Source organism: Nicotiana sylvestris, chromosome 12 (assembly GCF_000393655.2).
Source record: "Nicotiana sylvestris chromosome 12, ASM39365v2, whole genome shotgun sequence".
Classification (NCBI taxonomy): domain Eukaryota; kingdom Viridiplantae; phylum Streptophyta; class Magnoliopsida; order Solanales; family Solanaceae; genus Nicotiana; species Nicotiana sylvestris.
Genome location: NC_091068.1, coordinates 62,718,375 through 62,742,241, shown reverse-complemented (window position 1 = coordinate 62,742,241; position 23,867 = coordinate 62,718,375). Strand labels below are relative to the sequence as shown.

The following is a 23,867-nucleotide window of genomic DNA, read 5'->3' as shown; positions in this document are numbered from 1 at the left end:
TGGCTCCGATCTGATGACCTCGAAATAAATTGGCCTAGGGTAGCTATCCGTCCGGTTAGCCGTTGTACAGTTTTCACATTGTTCACTATGGTGATTTTCTTGATGGCTCTAAAAGCACATTTCTCGGGGTTGAGCTTCATGTTATACTTCTTAGGATGTCTAACGTTACCTGCAAGTGGGTCAAGTGGCCTCTACGCGTAGGGAATTATCTAGCATGTTATCAATATAAACTTCCACCGATTTGCCTATTTGATGTTCGAACATCTTATTAACTAGGAGTTGATATGTGGCCCCTGCATTCTTTAGCCCGAAGGGCATTACATTATAGCAATATGTACCATACTTCGTGATGAATGAAGTCATTTCCCGGTCCTTCGTGTTCTCTGAATCTGATGTACCCAGAATAGGCGTCAAGAAAGGTAAGGATCTCGTAGCCAGCCGTAGCATCGATCAATCGATCGATGTTGGGCAATGGGAAATAATCTTTAGGGCATGTTTTGTTCAAATCCTTGTAATCTACACACATTCCTAGTTTATTCCCCTTCTCGGGGACTACCACTACGTTAGCCAGCCATTCGGGATATGTTACTTTCCTAATGGATCCTATTTTAAGAAGTTTGGATACCTCTTCCTTGATGAATGCATGTTTTACCTCGGACTGAGGTCTCCAATTCTGCTTCACAGGTTTAAATTTGGGATTGACACTTAGTCAATGGGTAGTTATCTCCGGTGCGATTCCTGTCATGTCAAAGTGGGACCAGGCAAAACAATCAATGTTATCGATAAGAAATTGAATGATTTTTTTCCTGAGTTTGGGGGTTAACCCCATTCCCAGGTATACCTTTCATTCTGGAAGATGCTCAATCAATATGGCATGTTCAAGTTCCTCGACTGTGGACTTCGTTGCATCCGATTCTTCGGGAGCGATGAAGGTTCCAATGGTGAGAAAATCGTCTTCTTCGTCCTCAGCAACCTGTTTGTCGGACACCTATCCCTCGGTTGCTATTTGGTCACCTACTTGTCCTTCGTCTCTTCTGATGTGGATGGTGCCGATACTGGTGCCAAGTCGTGCACTACAAACATCTCTTTAGCTGCATGTTGCTCTCCATATACTATTTTCACGCCATCCTTTGTTGGGAACTTCATCATCTGATAGAGGGTCGATAGCACCGCCCTCATGCTATGGATCCATGGCCTTCCAAGCAAAGCATTATACCTCATGTCACCTTCGATGACATGAAATTTGGTGTCTTGTATGGTTCCGGCCATGTTGACTAGGAGGATGATTTCTCCCTTTGTTGTTTCACTTGCCATGTTAAAGCCATTCAAGACTTGAGATGCCGGTATGATTTGATCAAGAAGCTCGAGCTGCTCCACGACCCTTGACTGGATTATATTTGCCGAACTACCTGGATCCACGAGAAAACGTTTAACTTGAACTTTATTTTAAAGGATAGAAATTACCAACACATCGTTGTGAGGCTGAGATAAGGCCTGGATGTCTTCCTCACTGAATGTGAGGATGTCCTCGGGCATGTAATCCCGAGTCCGTTTCTCCCTTGTGATGAGGACTTTGGTACTCTTGAATATAGGTCTTTGTGGTACGTCAACTCCACCGATGATCATGTGAATGACATGTTGAGGTTCTTCAGGTTCATTCTTCCTGCCTGCATCTCTCTCCCTGAAGTTATTCTTAGCCCGATCACTTAGGAATTCTCGAAGGTGGTCCTTATTGAATAACCTAGTCACTTCTTCCCTTAACTGCCTACAATCTTCGGTCTTGTGCCCATGAGTACCATGGTAATTGCACATCAAGTCAGGGTTCTTCTGAGAAGGATCGGTCTGTATAGGCTTGGGCCATCTAGTATCTCTAATTTTGCCAATGGCTGAGATGATCCCCGAGGCATCGACGTTGAACTTGTACTCCGATAATCTGGGCGCCTCTACCGGTCCCAAGTGCGTATCAAACCTAAATTTGCTCATGAGTCCCTGGGAACTTTGACCTCGATCTGCTCTTCGATCATTCTGAGGCATGTTATGCTTTAACATATTCCTTCGATCCTTGATGTATGGCTGATATCTTTCCATATTTGATCTTGGCCCCCTGTTTGCATTTTCTGACTCCCTTGCTGGTAACCTGCTAGGATAAATTGAGCCCGAAGGGGCTCCCAGCTGGTCATCATCGACCTTAATCTTTGATTGGTGCCTGTTATGCACGTCCGCCCAAGTTACAGCGGGATACTCAACCACGTTCTATTTCAGCTGCTTCGAAGCTATTGAGCTTCGTTCATTCAGTCCATGAGTGAAAGCTTGTACGGCCCAGTCATCTCGTTCTCCCTTTTCTTTATCTTGAATATGTCGGATTTCCTTGTTGCAACTTTTATGGCACCAGCATGTGCCTTCACAAATGAGTCTGCCAGCATGGCAAACGAATCAATAGAGTTCGAGGGTAATTTATGGTACCAAATCATGGCACCTTTAGACAGAGTTTCCCCAAACTTTTTTAGCAAAACTGATTCAATCTCATCGTCTTCCAAATCATTCCCTTTTATACCACAAGTGTATGTGGTAATGTGCTCATTGGGATCAGTGGTCCCATTGTATTTCGGGATATCTGGCATCTAAAACTTCTTTGGGATGGGCTTTGGAGCCGCACTCTGGGGGAATGATTTTTGCACGAACTTCTTCGAGTCAAGTCCTTTTAAAATCGGAGGTGCTCCCGGTATTTGGTTGACCCTTGAGTTATATGTTTCTACTTTTTTTGTCATTTTCTTCAATCTTCTTTTCTGTAGTCTCTATCCTTTTGGTGAGCTCTTGAGCATTTTCATAATAGCGGGGTCAGTCCCCGAGCCATTTTCATCGAGCCTCGTTGATTCTGCACGCCGAGTGTTCATTGGTTCAACTATGTTAGGAGTTATGTTTTGACTTTGGAGCTGAGCGATGGTGGCTTGTTGAGCTTGTAGCATTTCGAATATCACTTGTAGGTTGAATCCTCCTTCTTCCGTCCCTCGAGTTTCTTGGCCTCCTGCTCGAGCTTCCTTGTGTGCGTTCCTTGCGGGGTTTGTGCTTGAGTCCGTGTTTAGAGCGTTGTGCGAACTGATATCAACTGGCTCTACATTCGGCACTCCCTCAGGGTTTATGGGAGGGTACACCGACCCCTATACCTCTATTTTTGTTACAGCCCATATTTTCGTACATGAAAATATTCTATAAATAAATTAATGAGAGCCCAGAAGTGAGATGTCACGTCCCGCAGTATTACATTACGGTGATGTCACGTTTTGCAGTATTTAGTTACGATAATGTTGCACCCTGAAGTATTGTACGTTAAAATTTTGTTTTCAGTTAACCGATGTAAGACTCGGGGATGAGATCATCTTGGCGTTAACGTACTTACGCTATTTATAGCAAGAAATAAATGAGTATTATGAAGAATAAGAGGGTACATGGATTAAAGAAAACAAGTTTCGTTGAAAGTGGTCAATTTGGAATAAAATACGGGTCGAGCGATAATACCCGATAATTGTGAAATAGTACCATGCAAGGTACCATATGACCACGGTAGTATAATATATAAAGTATTTTGAAAATAAATAAAATTTTAAGTAATTTGTGATAATTCTTAATTATGTGGGTAATTGGTTAATTACCGGATAACGGGATATTACCTAACTAAATTTATTAATGGATGGATATGATCAAAATCCCACATGGCAGCCTATTAATACACAAACCGTATGACTCTTAGTCATAATTCATGACTAAATAGTCTTTTTTTAATAGGTGGCAAGAGTCACGACTAAGAGTCATCTTTGATAAAGATAAGAATATGAGAAATACACCTTCACTCTTAAGAAACGTGAGAACAATGTTATACCATATAGGTTTTCATGACAAAATTCAGCAAGTAATATTATTAAGCAAGTTATATTGAGGATGATTAGCTCAAGATTTTCAAAGGTAACGTAAGGCTTCAATGACAAATTAAGGATGGTTATATTTAGCAAGTAACGGATCTTAAGCACAATGTCATATGACTTGTTTATGTGCCTTACATAGTCGGTACATTCTTCCAGGTCCCGATATATATTAGGTTAAGCCAAGTACTCTATATTTCTTCCATGCATGTTATGTACTTATTTATGTGCCTTACATAGTCGGTACATTTTTTGTACAGACGTCCCTTTTGTCCGGGGACGCTGCATTTCATGCCCGCAGGTCCCGATAGACAAGTCGAGAGCCCTCCAATTAGGCTATCAGCTCAGCAGAAGATGTTGGTGATTTGCTTCGGAGTTGCTTGTTTGGCTGGTATGATTTAGATGTGTATTGATTGGTATGGCGGGACTCTGTCCCGACCTTTATGAGATTTATGTACTCTTAGAGGCTTGTACCCATATGTCGTGTACGTGAAATATTGTACGGCCTTGTTGGCCGATGTGTTGAGTTTATAAATAATTATGTTGGACTATTAGGCCCGTATGTCATGTGTATATGATAATGTAATAAGAAAGATGTGTTACGTTGGTACTCGGTTGAGTAAGGTACCGAGTTCCCATCGCGGCCTATTGGTTTGGGTCATGACAAAAATGGTATCAGAGTAGTTTTATCCTAGGGAGTCTACAAGAAGTGTCTAGTAGAGTCTTGTTTATGGGTGTGTTGTGCACCACACTTATAAGCAGGAGGCTACAAGGCAATTTGGTTTGCCACTCTTTCTTCTTACTCTAGATCGTGTGGTAGATCTCATTTATAAGAATTTAAATTCCGAAATTCTATTTTATTCGTAATAAGACGATACCTACATCCAGAAAGAATGTTGGAAAGAGAGATGGTTGTGAAATAGCTGAGTCAGAGGAATTGAATTTATGTATAATGAAATGGTCATTTAGGGAGATGCTTCCCTAAAGCAAGCAATGTGAGCAAAGTTAAGCTTAAGAGACTGTATGTTCCAGTTACACTAAGTGTCACCATCTAAGCGAGGGATTTTTGTTATCCTTGGTACAAAAGGATTACTGCAAGGTGAGTAAGGTTTATTGATAATGTGAGAGGATGCCAAAGATGAAGAGGAAAAACATTTATAGGCAAGTTGTCATAGCTCCAAGTGTTAGTACACCCATAAAGGGAGGAATATGGAGTGATGTGACATTAAATCAGAATTAAGTGGTTCTAGTAGCTAATGCGAGGCGTAAGTTAATACAAAGGAAATAACCCAAGAAAGATTACGAGGAATGTTGACATGATAATGGACCAACGAGTAGTTAGTAATTGGTCAGGAAGATCCTAGTTATGACTAAACATGGGGTTATAGACCAGTCATTAGATCATGTAAGATAAACATAGTAGAACCCAACATGGAGAATTCAGCCTCAAAGAATATCATTATAATATTTGAGATATATTCAAACAAGAGTCGAGGTAGTTAAAGGTATTGTATGAGTATTACGGGGATAAAAGAAAGTGTCACTAGGAAGGCAGTCAAGATATCAGTTCAAAAGCAACCATACAAGTACAAGGGCATGGAAGTAAGCAACTATGGATGATTATAGGCAAGTAAGGACATCAAAAAGGTCCGTAATAAGCACATAGCTTTAGGAGTGTCAAGGGTTCTCCCTAAGTACTACAACAAAAGACTATCTGGGGAGATAAGAAATAAGGCTTCAACCTAAGCACAACGACCTAAAGAGGAAATGGTCGTGTAACAACAATCTCACGACAACATTGTAAGCATTCCAAAGGAAAATGGCACCTACCGTGGCTAATGAACGAGAAGTAAGAATTAAAAGTAATATTCGAGATCATATAAGTTGTATGAAAACTATGGAAAGTGTAGGCACTATGATAAGCTAAGTATGGATGCAACAAGGGGACAAAAAGACCGGGAAAAGTAATTGCCTGCGTTTAAAGAAAACTGAGATAGAACGAAAGGAATTATTGATCAATGATCCAGAGTTAGTTATGTGATGAACATACTTAAGATTTCGGAGTATTATCCTTGTAGAAACATATATGTTGACAATAATACAGTCGTAGAAGATTCCGGTATAACTTAAAAGAAAGAATTGAGCCCAGATCATAGACAAAGGATTGAATTGTCAGAAGATTTTATCATGGATATTCCATAGCGTCCATGAAGGGCTAAAGTAATAACTAATACCATGAACCACATATCGGGAAGTAGCTTAAGCCTACATAAAGGCTGATTAGAAAAAGGAGGAAACTAAAGAGATACATCAACGAAGTAAATCAGAAATTGTGATTGAGAACCTTGCAGAATCACTCTTACTATCAAAGGTACAAGAGAGATAATGTAGTAGCCATATTCTATAGCAGCTCTACAATAAAGCCAGTTAGAAGTGTCCCAACCTCATAAGATATTAGTATAGAGCTCCTACGAGATTGTGTAAAGATGTGCATGTATTATAATAGAAGTTCAAGACGTGAATGTGAATTATACCTATGTGGAGGGAAGGTCATGAAAGATATAGAAGATATGATGCAAAATTTTAAGGTAAGTAAGGCAAATGTGAACAACGTATGAGATACTCAAAGGCAGAAAATCATGAATAATCCATACTTCGGATAAAAGTCTATAAGCACGGGGATTCAATATCCAGGAATGATAGCAGCGGCGTCAGTAGCATATCTTCTAGCCTATGGTCTAGGTATCGAAAAGCCTGATTATGAGAGTAAAGGATAGTTAGAGACGATGTGATGTCTCGCTTGATGTTCCAGAACAACATAAGAAAATCAATGGTGCAAGCAAGTTGAAGGAAGGTCGCGGATAGAATAAATAGATATATATAGGTCCCAAGCTAAAGTATAGTAGAGCGACAAAGTTTTAACTAAACATGAGTAAGGATGAGGAAAGGCAAGTGAAAAGGGGATGAGAATGGATAAGTCCTCGGGATTAAAACCCATGAAAACAAGAAAGCTAATGGTTTCTCTAACTTATAGAAAGTTCAGTATAGCTTGAATGAACTCAAAGGAGTCCAAGACTAATAACATTCAGAAGAGATAGAATGTTGCCCTGTTAATAGAATTAGGGTGTAATTATTGTAGAAAAAAAATGAAAATGACATTTGGGCCTTCGATTGAGTAATGATCTGATGAATAAAAGAAAGGGATATCATGAATTGGATTGGATTAAATACCCACGCAAGGTAAATCACATTGGGATTCCATGAGATACGGTTATGAAAGCAGGGTATCGCCCCAGGTGGATCATTCTAATCATTTCAGATGTTCCCCGATAAAACGTGAATCCTAGCAGCAATATTACATAAAAGGTCAGGGGTGGATTATGGATCAAAATTGAGGTGAATCAATAATGAATGGATAAAAGTTATAAAGTATAGAAGAGATTAGGTTGTCATTCTTAAGATGAACAGTAATGTGGAATCATTAGAGGACATAGATTTATACGTATGGGATAAGCAATGAAAGTAACTTGGGATTTGGTCGCAGACCTCAAAAACGAGAAGTCGAGGTAAGATTTATGGTATATTATGACCTATGTAGATGTAGTAAAGTCATACAAATGGATAACCACGTCTATAGAATAAGATATAGCAATATTCATATCATAAAGTAAACTCTTTTAAACTTTCGTATTTTTTTTTCTGAGACCCATGAACAGATGATAAAATATTATGACACATGGAAATTCAATAACATAGATATCTCTAATACTTCTATGAATAGAGTCATTCATAGAATTTGTGCATTTGCATGTTTCGTTCATTTCGTATGGATCATGTCAAAAGAAAGAAGGGATAGCCTTAACATACCTAGGGTAGGAAAAAATCCGTATGATATTCTTGGAAAAGGTTGCACCGAACTCCTTTAGAATCACAAAATCCCGTTGCTATTACAAAGTATAATTTCGTATGACATTATGCTTAAGATCTGTTACTTGCTGAATATAACCATCCTTAATTTGTCATAGAAGCCTTACATTACCTTTGAAAATCTTGAGCTAATCATCCTCAATATAACTTGCTTAATAATATTACTTGCTGAATATTTTCATGAAAACCTATATGGTATAACATTGTTCTCACATTTCTTAAGAGTGAAGGTGTATTTCTCATATTCTTATCTTTATCAAAGATGACTCTTAGTCGTGACTCTTGCCACCTATTAAAAAAAGACTATTTAGTCATGAATTATGACTAAGAGTCATACGGTTTGTGTATTAATAGGCTGCCATGTGGGATTTTGATCATATTCATCCATCAATAAATTTAGTTAGGTAATATCCCGTTATCCGGTAATTAACCAATTATCCGCATAATTAAGAATTATCATAAATTATGTAAAATTCTATTTATTTTCATAATACTTCATATATACCTTGTATATTATACTACCATGGTTATATGGTACCTTTCATGGTACTAGTTCATAATTATCGGGTATTATCGCTCGACCCATATTTTATTCCAAATTGACCATTTTCAATGAAACTTGTTTTCTTTAATCTGTGTACCCTCTTATTCTTCATAACACTTATTTATTTCTTGCTATAAATAGAGTAAGTACGTTAACGTCAAGATGATCTCATCCTCGAGTCTTACATCGGTTAACTGAAAATGAAATTATAACGTACAATACTTCACGGTGCAATATTGTCGTAACTAAATATTGTGAAACGTGACATCACCGTAACGTAATACTGCGGGACGTGACATCTCACTTGAGGGCTCTCATTAATTTATTTATGGTGTATTTTCATGTTGGAAAATATGGGGTATAACATCATTCCCCCCTTTGGAACATTCATCCCCGAATGTTGACTGATGCAATTATCGTTCTCATATCCCATAGCTCTTGCGAATACTTTAGTAGTCCTCTTTCCATCTAGGCAACTGTTCTGTGAATAAGTACAAAGGCCAGGGTATTCCCCTCCTCCCCTTTAGGCCTCTTTCTCATGCCATTACTTGTTATCAATTACCTTCCAATCTCATAACTGTTGCTACCTCCCATCATGCAGCTTCTACGATACTGACCTTGTAAGTGTGCTTATGCGACTCTCTTTTCATTTTCCTCCAATTTTTAGCCAATCCTAACGTTCTTCGCTTTTTTTGTCGAACAAGATGGCGTTATATATGCGTATATATGTAAATATATATATATGGGATATGGGAAAAGGTTACGGCGTTATATACACACCACCACTTGATCAGTTGGTATATGATGATGATGTTGCCCACAATGGCTGAAATATGATTCAAACAGCATTATATACTCGTATATATGTATGTATATGTATATGGGATATGAGAAGAGGTTATGGCATTATATACGCACCACCCCCTGATAAGTTGGTAAACGTTGATGATTTTGCCCACAATGGCCATATGATATGATGGGATGCCCTCAGAGGCTGATGATGTTATGAGACATGTACCTATGCAAGACATGACATTCATATGCATATGCATGATGCTAAAAGTATTTCACAATTTACAGAGTTATTCATACTTACAAGCTGAGTCAAGTACTCTATATTTCTTCCATGTCTGTTATGTACTTATTTTTGTGCCTTACATACTCGGTACATTTTTCTCACTGACGTCCCTTTTGCCTGGGGACGCTGCGTTTCATGCCCGCAGGTCCCGATAGACAGGTCGAGAGCCCTCCAAGTAGGCTATCAGCTCAGCGGAAGATGTTGGTGCGCTCTATTTGCTTTGGAGTTGCTTGTTTGGCTGGTATGATTTAGACGTGTATTGGTTGGTATGTCGGGACTCTGTCCCGACCTTTATGACATTTATGTACTCTTAGAGGCTTGTAGACATATGTCGTGTACGTGAAACATTGTACGGCCTTGCCGGCCAATGTCTTGAGTTTATAAATAATCATGTTCGCCTATTAGGCCCTCATGTCATATGTATATGATAATGTAATAAGAAAGATACGTTACATTGGTACTCGGTTGAGTAAGGTACCGGGTGCCCGTCGCGGCCTATCAGTTTGGGTCGTGACAATTTTCTCCTAGAAAAAGTGTGAAGAATAACGTGTGTTATCAGAAAATAGAACTAATACAATCATTATTATATTTAGTCCCACGGTGGGTGCCAAACTATTTACCTCAAAAAATGGGGGTAACAATTAAATGTAATTTGTGGTTTTAAAGATATGTGATTTATTCTAATACTAGTAGATATACAAGTAATATTAAGTTCAAATAAGAAGAATTGATGAACCAAACTAGTGTTTCTATGTCAGTAAGGACCTCGAGCCTGACTTTCCTGGGGACCTCGAGGTCAGCTAAGATCAATGAAGTATGAAAAATAAAGTAAAAGCAATAAAGCTGAAGAACATTTGTTGAGCATGTTAAACAACAAAAGCAGAGTATAATATTCTATTGCAGTGAATAATATGTGAGATATCCTTACAAAATGATTGGTATCTCCTTTATATAGGTGGAGAAAGCCCCAATATAGTACATTCCTAATTGTAGTAAGGAATTCTATTGGTACAAGTGTACAGTAGCCTAGTACGGACTTGCACCTTTTTGTACAAATCTTATCCTTTAATTTATTCCTTGATCCACATGTCCTTGAGAAATTCCCGCTCTTTCTTAAGTGCCCTCGAGATTGTACTACCCTCGATATAGGTCAAGCCTGGTCTTCGATCTGCTTCCTCGAGGTGCGTATCCTCCAACCGGGTCTGACCTCTACTTCGAGTCGCCCAAACTCGAACTCATAGCTCTATTTAAGGCTTCAAAATCAGACTTCTTGATTTTGACCGTATACACTATTCCTGTTCAAAAGGCGATAAGTAGGAATCAACTTTTAATCCAGTTACAGAAAGATTAGTGGTTCAGAGACTAACCCTTAGGTCATATTCTTAAAAAAAAATTACTTCGGAAGAAAATACTACTCTATTTGAATCAATTTGTGTTTCTAAATTAGTGAAGTAATTCAAAACGAGAAGATCTAAAAATATGAAGCAACGGTCAAGAATCAAATCCTATACGGAAAAGGCTTAAAAATGCCACTCAACTTTTAAAAATGGTCTATCCATGTCATCCGTTAAAAAAAAGCTCATTTCATGCCACTTCCGTTACATATTTGGCCCATCCATGCCATTATTGACTAATGGCTCAATTGTTATTTGGCCAATAAATGTATGTGTCGTTAGTCAATAATGGCATGGATGGGCCAAACGTAACGGTAGTGGCATGAAATGAGCATTTTTTTAACGGATGGCATGGATAGACCATTTCTGAAAGTTGAGTGGAATTTTTAGGTCTTCAGAAGATTTGAAGACAAAGTACGCAGCTTCATCACATAGTTTTCAATCTTTCTACTGTATCTTGAGTTTTAAAATTACTAATTTCCTAAAAGCTAGAGGGAAAAAAAAAGAAAATAATTAAGAGGTTGTGTCACTACTCATAGTTGAAACGAAAAAAATTCAATAATTGTAACACGTTAGTGGTGAACGAAGAAAAATAATAACTCAAGTTGTAACGCAACGAGAACCTTTGTGACTCAAGAGAACTGAATACAAGTACCACACCGAGACACAAACCCGTATATGAATATATTGCCTCATTTGCTTTCAATTCAGTCTTAAATCTATTGCACTGTGTTTGTTCGCGGAGAAGATTTAGTTGACTAAGTTATTATCTAGTCGATTAAAGTTTTAAAATTATACACAATTCACCGCTCCTCTCGATCTTGTGTTTCATATTATTGGGATAGTTTAGAGATTCTCGCGCATCGACTAGGGCTGCAAATGTATGTTTAACATGTACCCTATGTTATTTAATCAGAAGTTTCATTAAAAAATAAGTGCACACTAAATTAAAATCTGTTATCCAGGAAGCAATGCATGCAGTCATACCTACTACTAGGGGTATTAATGGTTTGGTTTGTGCAGTGTGGAATAACCAGCCCCAATGTGTCAAAGTTCAGAGGGGTCTCATGGACTCCAAAGCAATGTTCACACTGGAGAGGCAAGACCGTAGATGTTCTAAGAGTTAAAGTGATAGTGATTTGCAAGAATAGTTTTGAGAAAACAGTTTCAGACTTTCAGCAAAATCATAAATAAACAGAATCATTCAGTTCCTGGAACCTAGGAAAAGGTTCCAACCAAACAAACAACATCCAGAAATAGGATTACATAAGCTTATTAGTTGTTACTAAGTAACCAAACACAGAAGCAAGGCATGCTGAATATCAACAGCCATATGTAAAGGGTAATAGGGATTGGGTAGCAAAGTATTCAGATAGGGGGGTCATGCTTAGTAGGGGGTAGACAAGACATAGATCTAATTTTAGACATAAGTAAACATGCAAACTTGCTGAAAGCAGAACACATAGTTCTAATTAGACAACGGGAGTCAACATGCTATTGTTGTAAACACATGTATTGGCCAAGAGTGGACAATAAACACATAGATTGAACATTAATAGACATGTTAGGAAACATATAGTCAGACATGCTATTGAATATATAGTTTGAACAGAAGTAGCCACATAGATTAGACATGAATAGTCATGCTAACAAACACATAGATTGAACAGAAGTAAGTATGCTGGTAAACACACAAATTTAAATAGAAGTAGCATGCTGATAAACAAACATTTTAATTGAATGACAATGGTAGAGGCATACTAGTTAAGGAAGCAGAAACAGAAGGTAAAGTAAGCAGGATCCAATAGCCTAGCCTTGGCTTTCAGCTGGCTAGTCCATTAGTGATCACAAGTAGCAAAGAGATAAGAGGAAAGTTTTTGTGTGTGTGAACTATTATTAGTGTCTAAGGTAGAATGAGAATGCATATATATATATATATATATATATATATATATATATATGAGTCGAATAGTGTAGGTAAATAAGGCAAGGCAAATTGACATTGTAAAAATAAGGTAAGGAAGTAATCAAATAATCAATCAAGCTTGATTGGGGATAGGAAATTAGGGAATTATGCCATAAATAACTCTAATTGAATTCCAAATAATGCAAGAAGTAGGTTTAACAGTCAATTAAGGTTAGAACCCTTAAATCAAGTAATAAGTTTCAAAAATAAGGCAACACGGGTAATCAGAGCCCAATCAAAGGGTTAATCAACCCATAGATAGACAAGAGATGTGAATTAAGAATCTCATGATTAAGGAAACAATCAGATATCAGTAAATTAGTTTAGTAAACAAATGAAACCTTAGATAATTAGGCTAATCATTCAATTATTCAAACAATAACGGACAAGAGGTTGAAATCAAACACTGAATAGTCAAACAATTGGACCAAAAACATAACCATGCGATAAAGATCAAACAAAACATAAAAACTTCAGAAAACCTTTTGCAAAAAATGGAAGTGGAAATCCCAGAAGAAAGATACTTAGGGTTGGTTAGTAGTAGGAAGCTTAGGATAACTTTAAAGAAATAGCCATGGAAACAGAAAGCACTTCAATCATACAGAGATTCGAACAACAAAAACTAGAGAAATCAAAAACTTAAAGTAGCGTAGTGCTAAAAATCGGTTAACAGTAGAAAAGTAAAAGAACCTTAAAGAATAACCATGGAAAATTGAAAATACTTCAAATATGTAGAGGATAGAACAACAGATAATAAAGAAATCAAACCTAAGATAACATGGTGCCAGAAATTGATTAATAGTGAAGAAACAAGAAACTCTTTAAAGAAAAAGATTGATGACGAACTTAGAAACTTTCCAGATCTACAAGCATATGGATGGGTTCGTGTTTGAAATGAGGTTTTTGAAGAAAAATGAAAGGGTAAAGAGAATCCAGTCTCAAACAAGAGATTTGAACCGTAAAAGCCACTCACAACCATAGATGGACTCTCAAAGAGTCTTGAACCAGAAGACGTAGAAGATCAGTAGGAACCTCAAACGGCCATGGAAATCCATGGGTCGAGTGAGAATCGGAGGGAATAGGATTAGTTTTGGGTGGCAGCGGCTAGGGTTAGGTCTAGGTCTCAGAGAGATGGAAAGGATAATGGATTCTAGGGCGGCCGTTTGGTGAGAATGAATTAGGTTTGGGGGGTCGTTTGGTTAAAATGGTAAGAAGTGATGGTGGTCGTTGATCTCTATGATCAATGGCTAGGATTTAGAGGGCTTAGGGACCGGGTAGGATTTAATTGGTCTAGGGGTAATTGGTTTGGGCCTGGTCTTAGTGGGTGTCACGACCCAAAACCGACCCGGTCGTGATGGCGCCTATCGTGAAACTTGGCCAGCTGACACAACTCCCGAATTAACCATTTTCCAATAAAATGTATTTTTGTATCATTTATAAATCAATAATCTCATAATGAATATTTAAAAGAAAAGTGCGGAATATTTACACAAGCCCGACATCGGGGTGTCACTAGCCATGATCATCTACCAAGGTCTGAACACAGTAAGAGTCTAAAAATGTACTAAATACAGTAATGAAAAATGAGGAAGGAAAGCAGTGTTGCGAACGTCGTGCAGCCACCTTGCTAACTCCGACGACTCCGCCTCCGAGTAATCAACACCCGCTACCGGGTTCCGAAATACCTTAATCTCCACACGAGATACAGGGAGTAATGTGAGTACTCCAACCCAGTAAGTAATAAGAGTAAATAAAGACTGAGAAGTAGGAAGCGATGAATCCACATTTATGATAAACTCAATAAGCACAACATGCTTTCAAATCAGAATACGAGTCAATTGTCTCATTTAAAAACCAGCTTTTGGTAAAAATCATTTGAAAATGCTTTCCAACAGTTTCAGTAAGGATTAAATACCATTTATAATAAAAGAGATGAAAATCATTATCGGCCCCTCGGGCAAAACATGGCTCGTATACAGCCCCTCGGGCAAAATAAGAATCATAAACACCTCATATCATAAAAATCTCAGAGGAAATAACAAAGCCAAAATCAGTGATTAAATACCGAATATCTCATAAAACTCCATCATAAATGAAAGTTGTTTAAAAGTATTTGTTCAACATTTTCAATAAAGTCTCAGTATAAAGAGGAGTGGAAACACCAATTTCATAAAAACAAGCCCCTCGGTCAAAGCATCACTCATATATGTATACTGCCCCTCGGGCAAGCCCCTCAGTCACTCGAGACTCAACTCTCATCAATTAGCGCTCACACTCAGCACTCACACTCAATAAGTACCATATAATAACTACTGCGGCGTGCATCCCGATCCATATATCGCTGCGGCGTGGAACTTGATCCATATATATAGTCGACTACGCTCACTGGTGGTGTGCAGACTCTGGAGGGGCTCCTATAGCCCAGGCGCTATATTACTGCGGCGTACAGTCCGATCCAACATATTGCTGCGCGTGCAACCTGATATATATATATACACATACTTTTGTTGTGTGCAACCTGATCCATAAATATATAATCCTCGCAACCAGGCCCTAGGCCTCTCTCAGTCATTAACCTCACTATCAAACCCTCGGTCTATCTCAGTCATTATCCTCACAATCAGACCCTTGGTCTATCTCAGTCAATATCCTCACAATCAGACCCTCGGTCTATCTCAATCATCAACCTCACAATCACTCGAACCTTCAGTAAAACAGGGAACTCAGCCCAAATAGTTTTCACATTTAAGAATTTAAGTGAAAAAATCAGATTTAGACAATAAACGGGTAAATCATGACTGAGGATATGCTTTCAAAACAAATAGAGTGAGGAAAAAAAAGTAAAATGCCCCCAAGGGTCTCAACAGGTCGGCACAAGGCCCTAAACGTGGCATACAACACAAAATATAATATCAATCTCTAAAATATGGAATATCACTAGATTTCAAATCAAATACGTGACTTAACAGTCGTACGGGACGGACCAAGTCGCAATCCCCAATGGTGCACGGCTCCACGCTCGTCATCTAGCGTGTGTGTCACCTCAAAGTAGTACAACGATGTGAAATCCAGGGTTTCAAACCCTCATGACAACATTTACAATCATTACTTACCTCGATCTGGTCCAAACTCTAGCCTGCGATGCCTTTGCCCTAACGAATCGACCTCCGGAGGCTCCAAATCTAGCCACAATCAGTACATAACCATTAGAATATGCTAAGGGAAAAAAGCCCACTCGAAAATATCCAATTTACATCAAATATCCCGAAATTGCTCAAACCCGGCCCTCGAGCCCATGTCTCGGAATCCGACTAAATTAACGTCAATGGAATCCTCATCCTCTCATGAGTCTATACATTCCAAAAACATCAACATCGGACCTTAATTTCCCCTTCAAATTCCCAATTTACACTCTCCAAATCCAAGCCCTAATTCCCCAATTGTAGGCTTTAATTTCCACATATTTCATGATTAAACAAGTAAGAATCAACATAGGATCGAGTATTGAGTTTAAAAGTTTTACGTCCAAGTGTTTCCCTTCGATTCCCTCTTCAATCTTTCTCATAAGCTCCAAAAATTGCTCAAAAATGGAGAAAATAGACCAAAAATCGCAAACTCACTTTTTAAACATTCTGCCCCAGGCCTGAAATCCTTCATCACGATCGCGGGACTTCCTTCGAGATCGAGAAGCACAATCTACCAGGCCCTCAAATTTACTCTATGTGAACGCGGTGAGGTCCACGCGAATGCGATGCTCAGAACTGTAAACCTACGCGAACGCGTATAAATCCACGCGAATGCGATGCACCACTTGCCCAACTCATGCGATCACGACTCATGCTACCCGATCGTGAAGAACAACCTGACCTTCCCTCATAACAGCCCTACGCGATCCCGAGACTCCCTACGCGATCGCGAAGGAGATTTCTCTGCAATAGCTGAAATCAAAACCTGCAACTCCAAACAACATGGAATGGTCCGATTGACCACCCGAAACTCACCCGAGGCCCTCTATACCTCAACCAAACATGCCAACATATCCCATAACATCATTCAAACTTGTTCCAACCTTCAGAATGCTCAAAACAACATCAAACCACCAAAATCACATCAGATTCAAGCCTAAGAATTTCAAGAACTTCCAAATTCCGCTTTTGATAAAAAACCCAACCAAACCACTTCCGGAATTCCATTCCGACCCCTATATCAAAATCTCACCTATCAACCAGAAAACGCCAAAATCTCAATTTTACCAATTCAAGCCTAAACCTTCCAAGGACTTCCAAAATGCATTCCGATCATGCTCCTAAGTCCCAAATCACCTAACGGAGCTAACCAAATAATAAAAATTCCGATTCGAGGTCATCTACTAACAAGTCAAAATCTTGGTCAAACCTTTCAAATTTCAAGCTTCAAACTGAGAACTGTTCTTCCAAATTCATTCTGATTACCCTAAAAACCAAAACCAACGATTTACATAAGTCATATTACATCACACGGAGCAAGTCATGCCCGAGAACTATCTAGAAAAGTGCAAAAGCTCAAAACGACCGATCGGGTCGTTACATCCTCCCCCACTTAAACATACGTTCATCCTCGAACGTGCCCAGAGTTATTCGAAAAGCCAACCAATCACTGAATAACCTTAAAATGCATACACCCAGGGTGATCCCACATCACCCTATCTCGTATAGGTCTTATAACGCAATGTAACTGAAATTTCACAGTCCAACCTAGCCCATGAACCTTAGAACCACATTTCCACTTTTGAAATCATTAACAAGGTCAAAATCTCATATCTATACTTTGACTAAGCCCGAACAAGCTTTAATAACCCACACCCGCAACCTCGGTGCAATTACATGATATACCACATAACTCAAACGCTTGCAGCGATAACTTCTAATTACAACAGCTGCACTCAACAACCGAATATTGATAGGAAACCTCTTATCAACTAAAGTCTCATTCCAACACTTTCATATACTGCCAATGATAAATGAAACACGCAGTAAGCCATAACCATTTTCTTAGATCAACCATTCATTAAGCCACTTCTCCTTTGGCAAGGTCCATAGCAAATTTCTACGCCGAACCTCAATGTTATCCTTCCAACATGCTGAAATCAAATCCGTTTGCAGTCTTAAAGATCCTGACGATCTCATCAAATCCAACACAACTACTCTGGTGACATTGACACATTAATACAGACTAAAGCCATGACTTGTGCAATCCGTGCACCAATAAGCCACAATCTGGACTTACTCAAATCATGAAGATGACACAAATGAAAGAGCTATACCGCAAGCTCACTAGTACTGCCACAATACAAGGCTGAGAACCCGCCACACATTGTAGAAACAGAAGACACAAATCTAACCCGCATGATTATACTTCAACATAGCTTCGCTCCAATGCGCGACCTTGTCCAAACACTGGTCCACATGAGACACCTTAAGTTACTATGCTCAAAATCGACAACTGTGCGCAATATGATGTCTAAAATCAAAGCAATCATCATAACCACCGCAAAGAAATTGAGATAACATTACACATACTCGAAGGGACACAACCGACACGCTACCCGCCGAGCAATACCCGGTACTCTACCCTCTTGAATTCTACTAAGAGGCCAAAATAACACCGCGCCACATATGCCTATAACCAACAAACCCTGGCGTCTCGCAACACGGAAAGATAACTCATAGATCCCCCTGATTACTAATAGCTCAATAACAACCGAATCAATATATCCCTACCCAACTCGAAGTCAACAAAGCCGTCTTGATGCAAAACACACATCCATATAGGTCTACCAATGAACCACACATCAACTTTAGTCCCACACAACAGATAAATAATCCTTCGAAGGTTCACAATGACTGAATCATAGAACACATTATCATCTAACTAACTTACCCACATCTTTGACGTCCACAACCACGAGCTAACCTGTATATGAGAACTTCTAGTCTCCAAGTCCATAAAGCACACGAATTACCATATCTGATCCCAATTCCGCCGCTTGCATATATAACACACCGCTAGTAGTCAATCATCTCATGAGAGGTACACTTATAATTCTTCTGTGCCACCAAGCAGACTCAAATGTCATCAAACAATCGGACAAGATAGTGCTGCAAAACTAATAAAGCATCCATAATTCAAACACATTACCCTATCTGAAATGTATACCCTCATCAAGCCACACCAATCGGTGATCTCATTCATCTACTCAACTTAAGCTACCCATGCTATCTAAGAATTTGTGACCTCCCTTTCAAATCTGAACCATGACCTTACACATGCAAATCTCAATCCTACACAACATACCGCATAACCCGTACCTTCCTAGGATAACCATGAGAACATCATATCCCTTCCGAACCACAAACAACTATGTACTCTCCTAGCCAAGAACTTCCCATTGATCCCATCTAGAAGTAAATCACTATACCTCCCATGCTCCTCATGCCAATAGGAAAAATATACCTCTCTAATTGTGGTGGAAACCATCTAGAGCTCTCCGAGTTTCATTTGCACAAAACTAAACCGTCAGGACTGAATCCTTCTAACTCAACCAAGCTACACTGGCCACTAAAACCCAAGAGCATTGTCGCAAAACACCTATATAAACTCATTACCTCCTAAGCATCCAAAGAACTAATCATATCCCTACCACAACGATCCGTCCTACGACCAAGATATCCCATCTATCCGAGTTTCCTTCTGATCTACCGTCAGTTTGACACTTCTTCTTGCTACAACACCATAATTCCTCAACCTAGATTCACCACACGAGACCCAAGCACAAAACCACACCGTCTAAGACTCATAAGCTGCTGAATACTCTCTTAAATATTCCCAAAAATACCACATTCAAAATACTTTACTATGAAGAGACTTCCTGCGAATCTAAATCTGTTAGCTTTACCTTTCTGATACTGATACATAGAATCCCATTATTAATATACAAAATACCTCAAGTCTTAACATCTTTCAATGAAAACTCAGTTTCTAGCCACATATGAAACTTGAAAATGCCCAATTGTTACATGAAAAATCTTGAACATATTTGAACCATTCTCGAGAGTCATCTACTCTACTCAAACCGCAATTAGCCCGATCAAAAGAACCAAACAACCTGTGCCTCATTAGCACTTCAGACACTACAGAATGCAACCTCATCCTTATACAACCAAGCAACTTCTTGCTCTATGCACCGAACATCCTTTACCAACAACAACTCAAGACATTCTGTGATTCTCACACACCTATGTAGCATACTATAACCTTTGACAAAAAATTTCCCTTACTCGAGCAACCCAAGGTCTAAATCTCCGTAGGCCATAACTGATTCACCAGTACGCCTCAAACTGGAACCAACATAGCACATAACCATGCAATCAACTAATCAATAGCAGACTCCCTCACTTGGCTCGAAGCCATAGATCAAAATACACTCAATAACTCAAAACGCATATACTCTATTGCTGCCATAATACCATAGTGAGATTAAACTCAACCCTTCATACACTCGTGAAACACAGACCACCTGGTACTTTAAATCTTATGCAAATCTCGCATTCACTCTCATAACAGTTGAACCACACTCTCTTAAGCGACCCAAATTTAAATTGCAACACATATATTACACTTGTAAATGAGATCTCCTAACAGACGGCATAAGGATCACACAACCTCAGAACACTCTGCATGAGATAACCCACCTACTTTGCCTCCAACTAAAATTTCTGTATATCGTCCACCGTAATAAACATTATGCAGTCACTTAGTCTTCTTGAGTCTAAACTCATACTGCAACATGAAATTTACTTCACTCCCAACTAGGAAACATGAAAAGATTCTTCACGCGCCCATAAATCAGGGCTAAACTTCGAATCAAGATGGAAATCAAGCACCTAATAGTTCTTATATCCTCCAGCATACCCTTCTCGTCTCTTCCAAATCATATGAATATATCTCGGAGTCACATCACACTCATCACGTAACTATCCAGTCAGTACTTCTACCAATAGGGCACTACCGAACGTATAAGTTCAAAAATACTTGCTCACACAATTAGCACCTCGGTGCTCAAGCTATAGGCAAAAATTCGGCCTCGAGTCCTCCAAACTGGCCCAACATCAACACACAGAGATCACATATCACCCCTCGATCAGGGAATCACAATCCATCGATGCACATCTGATACCGAGCGCTCATGCACACATACGAACGTGTTGAACGAATTCAAAGATATACTTTTCAAGCTGAATCAAGGACAGACGATAAGAATTCAAGAATGTGAAGTTTTTCCTAAAGGTTCTGCAGCCTCCCGAAGATAAATACAGACGTCTCTGTACCAATCCGTGAGACTCTACTAAACATACTCATGACTCGTGAGACCTATGTAACCTAGGCTCTGATACCAACTTGTCACGACCCAAAACCAACCCGGTCGTGATGGCGCCTATCGTGAAACTAGGCCAGCCGACACAACTTTAGAATCAACCATTTTACAATAAAAGTTCTTTTTGTACCATTTATAAACCAATAATCTCATAATGAAAATTTAAAAGAAAATTGCGGAATAATTACACAAGCCCGACATTGGGGTGTCACTAGCCATGAGCATCGACAAAGGTCTGAATATAGCAAGAGTCTAAAAATGTACTAAATACAATAATAAAACAAGAGGAAGGAAAGTAGTGTTGCGAACGTCGTGCAACCACCTTGCTAACTCTGATGACCCCGCCTCCGAGCAATCAACACCCGCTACCGGTTTCCGAAATACCTGAATCTGCACACGAGGTGCAGGGAGTAATGTGAGTACTCCAACCCAATAAGTAATAAGAGTAAATAAAGACTGATCAGTAGGAAACAATGAATCCACATTTATGATAAACTCAATAAGAAGAATAGGCTTTCAAATCAGAATACGAGTCAATTGTCTCATTTAAAATCCAGCTTTTGGTAAAAATCATTTGAAAATGCTTTCCAACAGTTTTAGTAGGGGTTCAATACCATTTATAATAAAAGAGATGAAAATTATAATTGGCGCCTCGGGCAAAACATGGCTCGTATACAGCCCCTCGGGCAAAACAGGAATCATAAACACCTCATATCATAAAAATCTCAGTGGAAATAACAAAGCCAAAATCAGTGATTAAATACCGAATATCTCATAAAACTCCAGCTTAAATGAAAGTTGTTTAAAAGTATTTGTTCAACATTTTCAACAGAGGCTCAGTATAAAGAGGAGTGAAAACAACAATTTCATAAAAACAAGCCCCCCGAGCAAAACATCACTCGTATATGTATACAGCCCCTCGGGCAAGCCCCTCAGTCACTTGGGACTCAACTCTCATCAATCAGCGCTCACACTCCATAAGTACCATATAGTAACCGCTGTGGTGTGCAACCCGATCCATATAGGCATGCAGCCCAATCCATATATAAAGTCGACTGCACTCACTAAGGGTGTGCAGACTCCGGAGGGGCTCCTACAGCCCAAGCGCTATATCGCTGCAGCATGCAGCCCGATCCAACATATCGCTGCGATGTGCAGCCCGACCCATATACAAACATACATATATATATATATATATATATATATACATACATACATATATATACATACATATAATATATATACATACATATATATATATATACATACATATATATATATACATATACATATACATACATATATATATATATATATATATATATATATATACATATATATATATACATATATATATATATATTTTCGCGGCTTGCAGCCCGATCCATAAATATATAATCCTCACAACCAGGCCCTCAGCCTCTCTCAGTAATTAACCTCACTATTAGACCCTCAGTCTATATCAGTCATTAACCTCACAATTAGACCCTCGGTCTATCTCAGTCAATACCCTCACAATCAGACCCTCGGTCTATTTTAGTGATCAACCTCACAATCACTCGAACCATTAGTAAAATAGGGAAGTCAGCCCAAACAGTTTTCACATTTAAGAATTTAAGTGATAAAACCATATTTAGACAATAAACAGGCAAATCATGACTGAGGATATGCTTTCTAAATAAATAGAGTGAGGAAAAATAGTAAAATACCCCTAAGGGTCTCAACAGGTTGGAACAAGGCCCCAAACGTGGCATACAACCCAAAATATAATATCAATCTCTGAAATATGGAATATCACAAGATTTCAAATCAAATACGCGACTTAACAGTCGTACGGGACGGACCAAGTCGCAATCCCCAATGGTGCACGACTCCACCCTCGTCATCTAGCATGTGCGTCACATCAAAATAGCACAACGATGTGAAATCCGGGGTTTCAAACCCCAGGACAGCATTTACAATCATTACTTACCTCAATCCGGTCCAAACTCTAGCCCGCGATGCCTTTACCCTCACGAATCGACCTCCGGATGCTCCAAATCTAACCACAATCAGTACATAACCATTAGAATATGCTAAGGGAACAAAGTCCACTCAAAAATATCCAATTTACATGAGACACCTTAAGTTACTATGATCAAAATCGACAACTGTGCGCAATATAATGTCTAAAATCAAAGCAATCATCATAACCACCACAAAGCAATTGAGACAACATTACACATACCCGAAGGGACACAACTGACATGATACCCGCCGAGCAATACCCGGTACTCTACCCCAGCAATAACACCGCACCACATGTGCAAATAACCAACAAACCCTGGCATCTGGCAACACGGAAAGATAACTCATAGATCCCCCTGATTACTAATAACTCAATAACAACCGAATCAACACATCCCTCACCAACCCGAAGTCAACAAAGTCGTCTCAATGCAAAGCACACATCCATATAGGTCTACCAATGAACCACACATCAACTCTAGTCACACACAACAGATAAATAATCCTTCGAAGGTTCACAATGACTAAATCATAGCACACACTATCATCTAACTAACTTACCCACATCTTTGACGTCCACAACCACGAGCTAACCTATATATGAGAACTTCTGGTCTCCAA

General features: G+C 39.0%; 1 protein-coding gene across 1 annotated transcript; it reads right to left on the bottom strand.

Moving 5' to 3' along the window:
- Positions 1 to 1,014: 1,014 nt before the first annotated feature.
- On the bottom strand, positions 1,015 to 2,621 carry LOC138883127 (uncharacterized). Its single transcript, XM_070163788.1, has 3 exons — positions 2,317 to 2,621; positions 1,512 to 2,206; positions 1,015 to 1,409 (listed from the first exon to the last, which is right to left on the bottom strand). Exons 1-3 carry the CDS (start codon positions 2,619 to 2,621, stop codon positions 1,015 to 1,017), a joined length of 1,395 nt encoding a protein of 464 aa, XP_070019889.1.
- Positions 2,622 to 23,867: the final 21,246 nt, after the last annotated feature.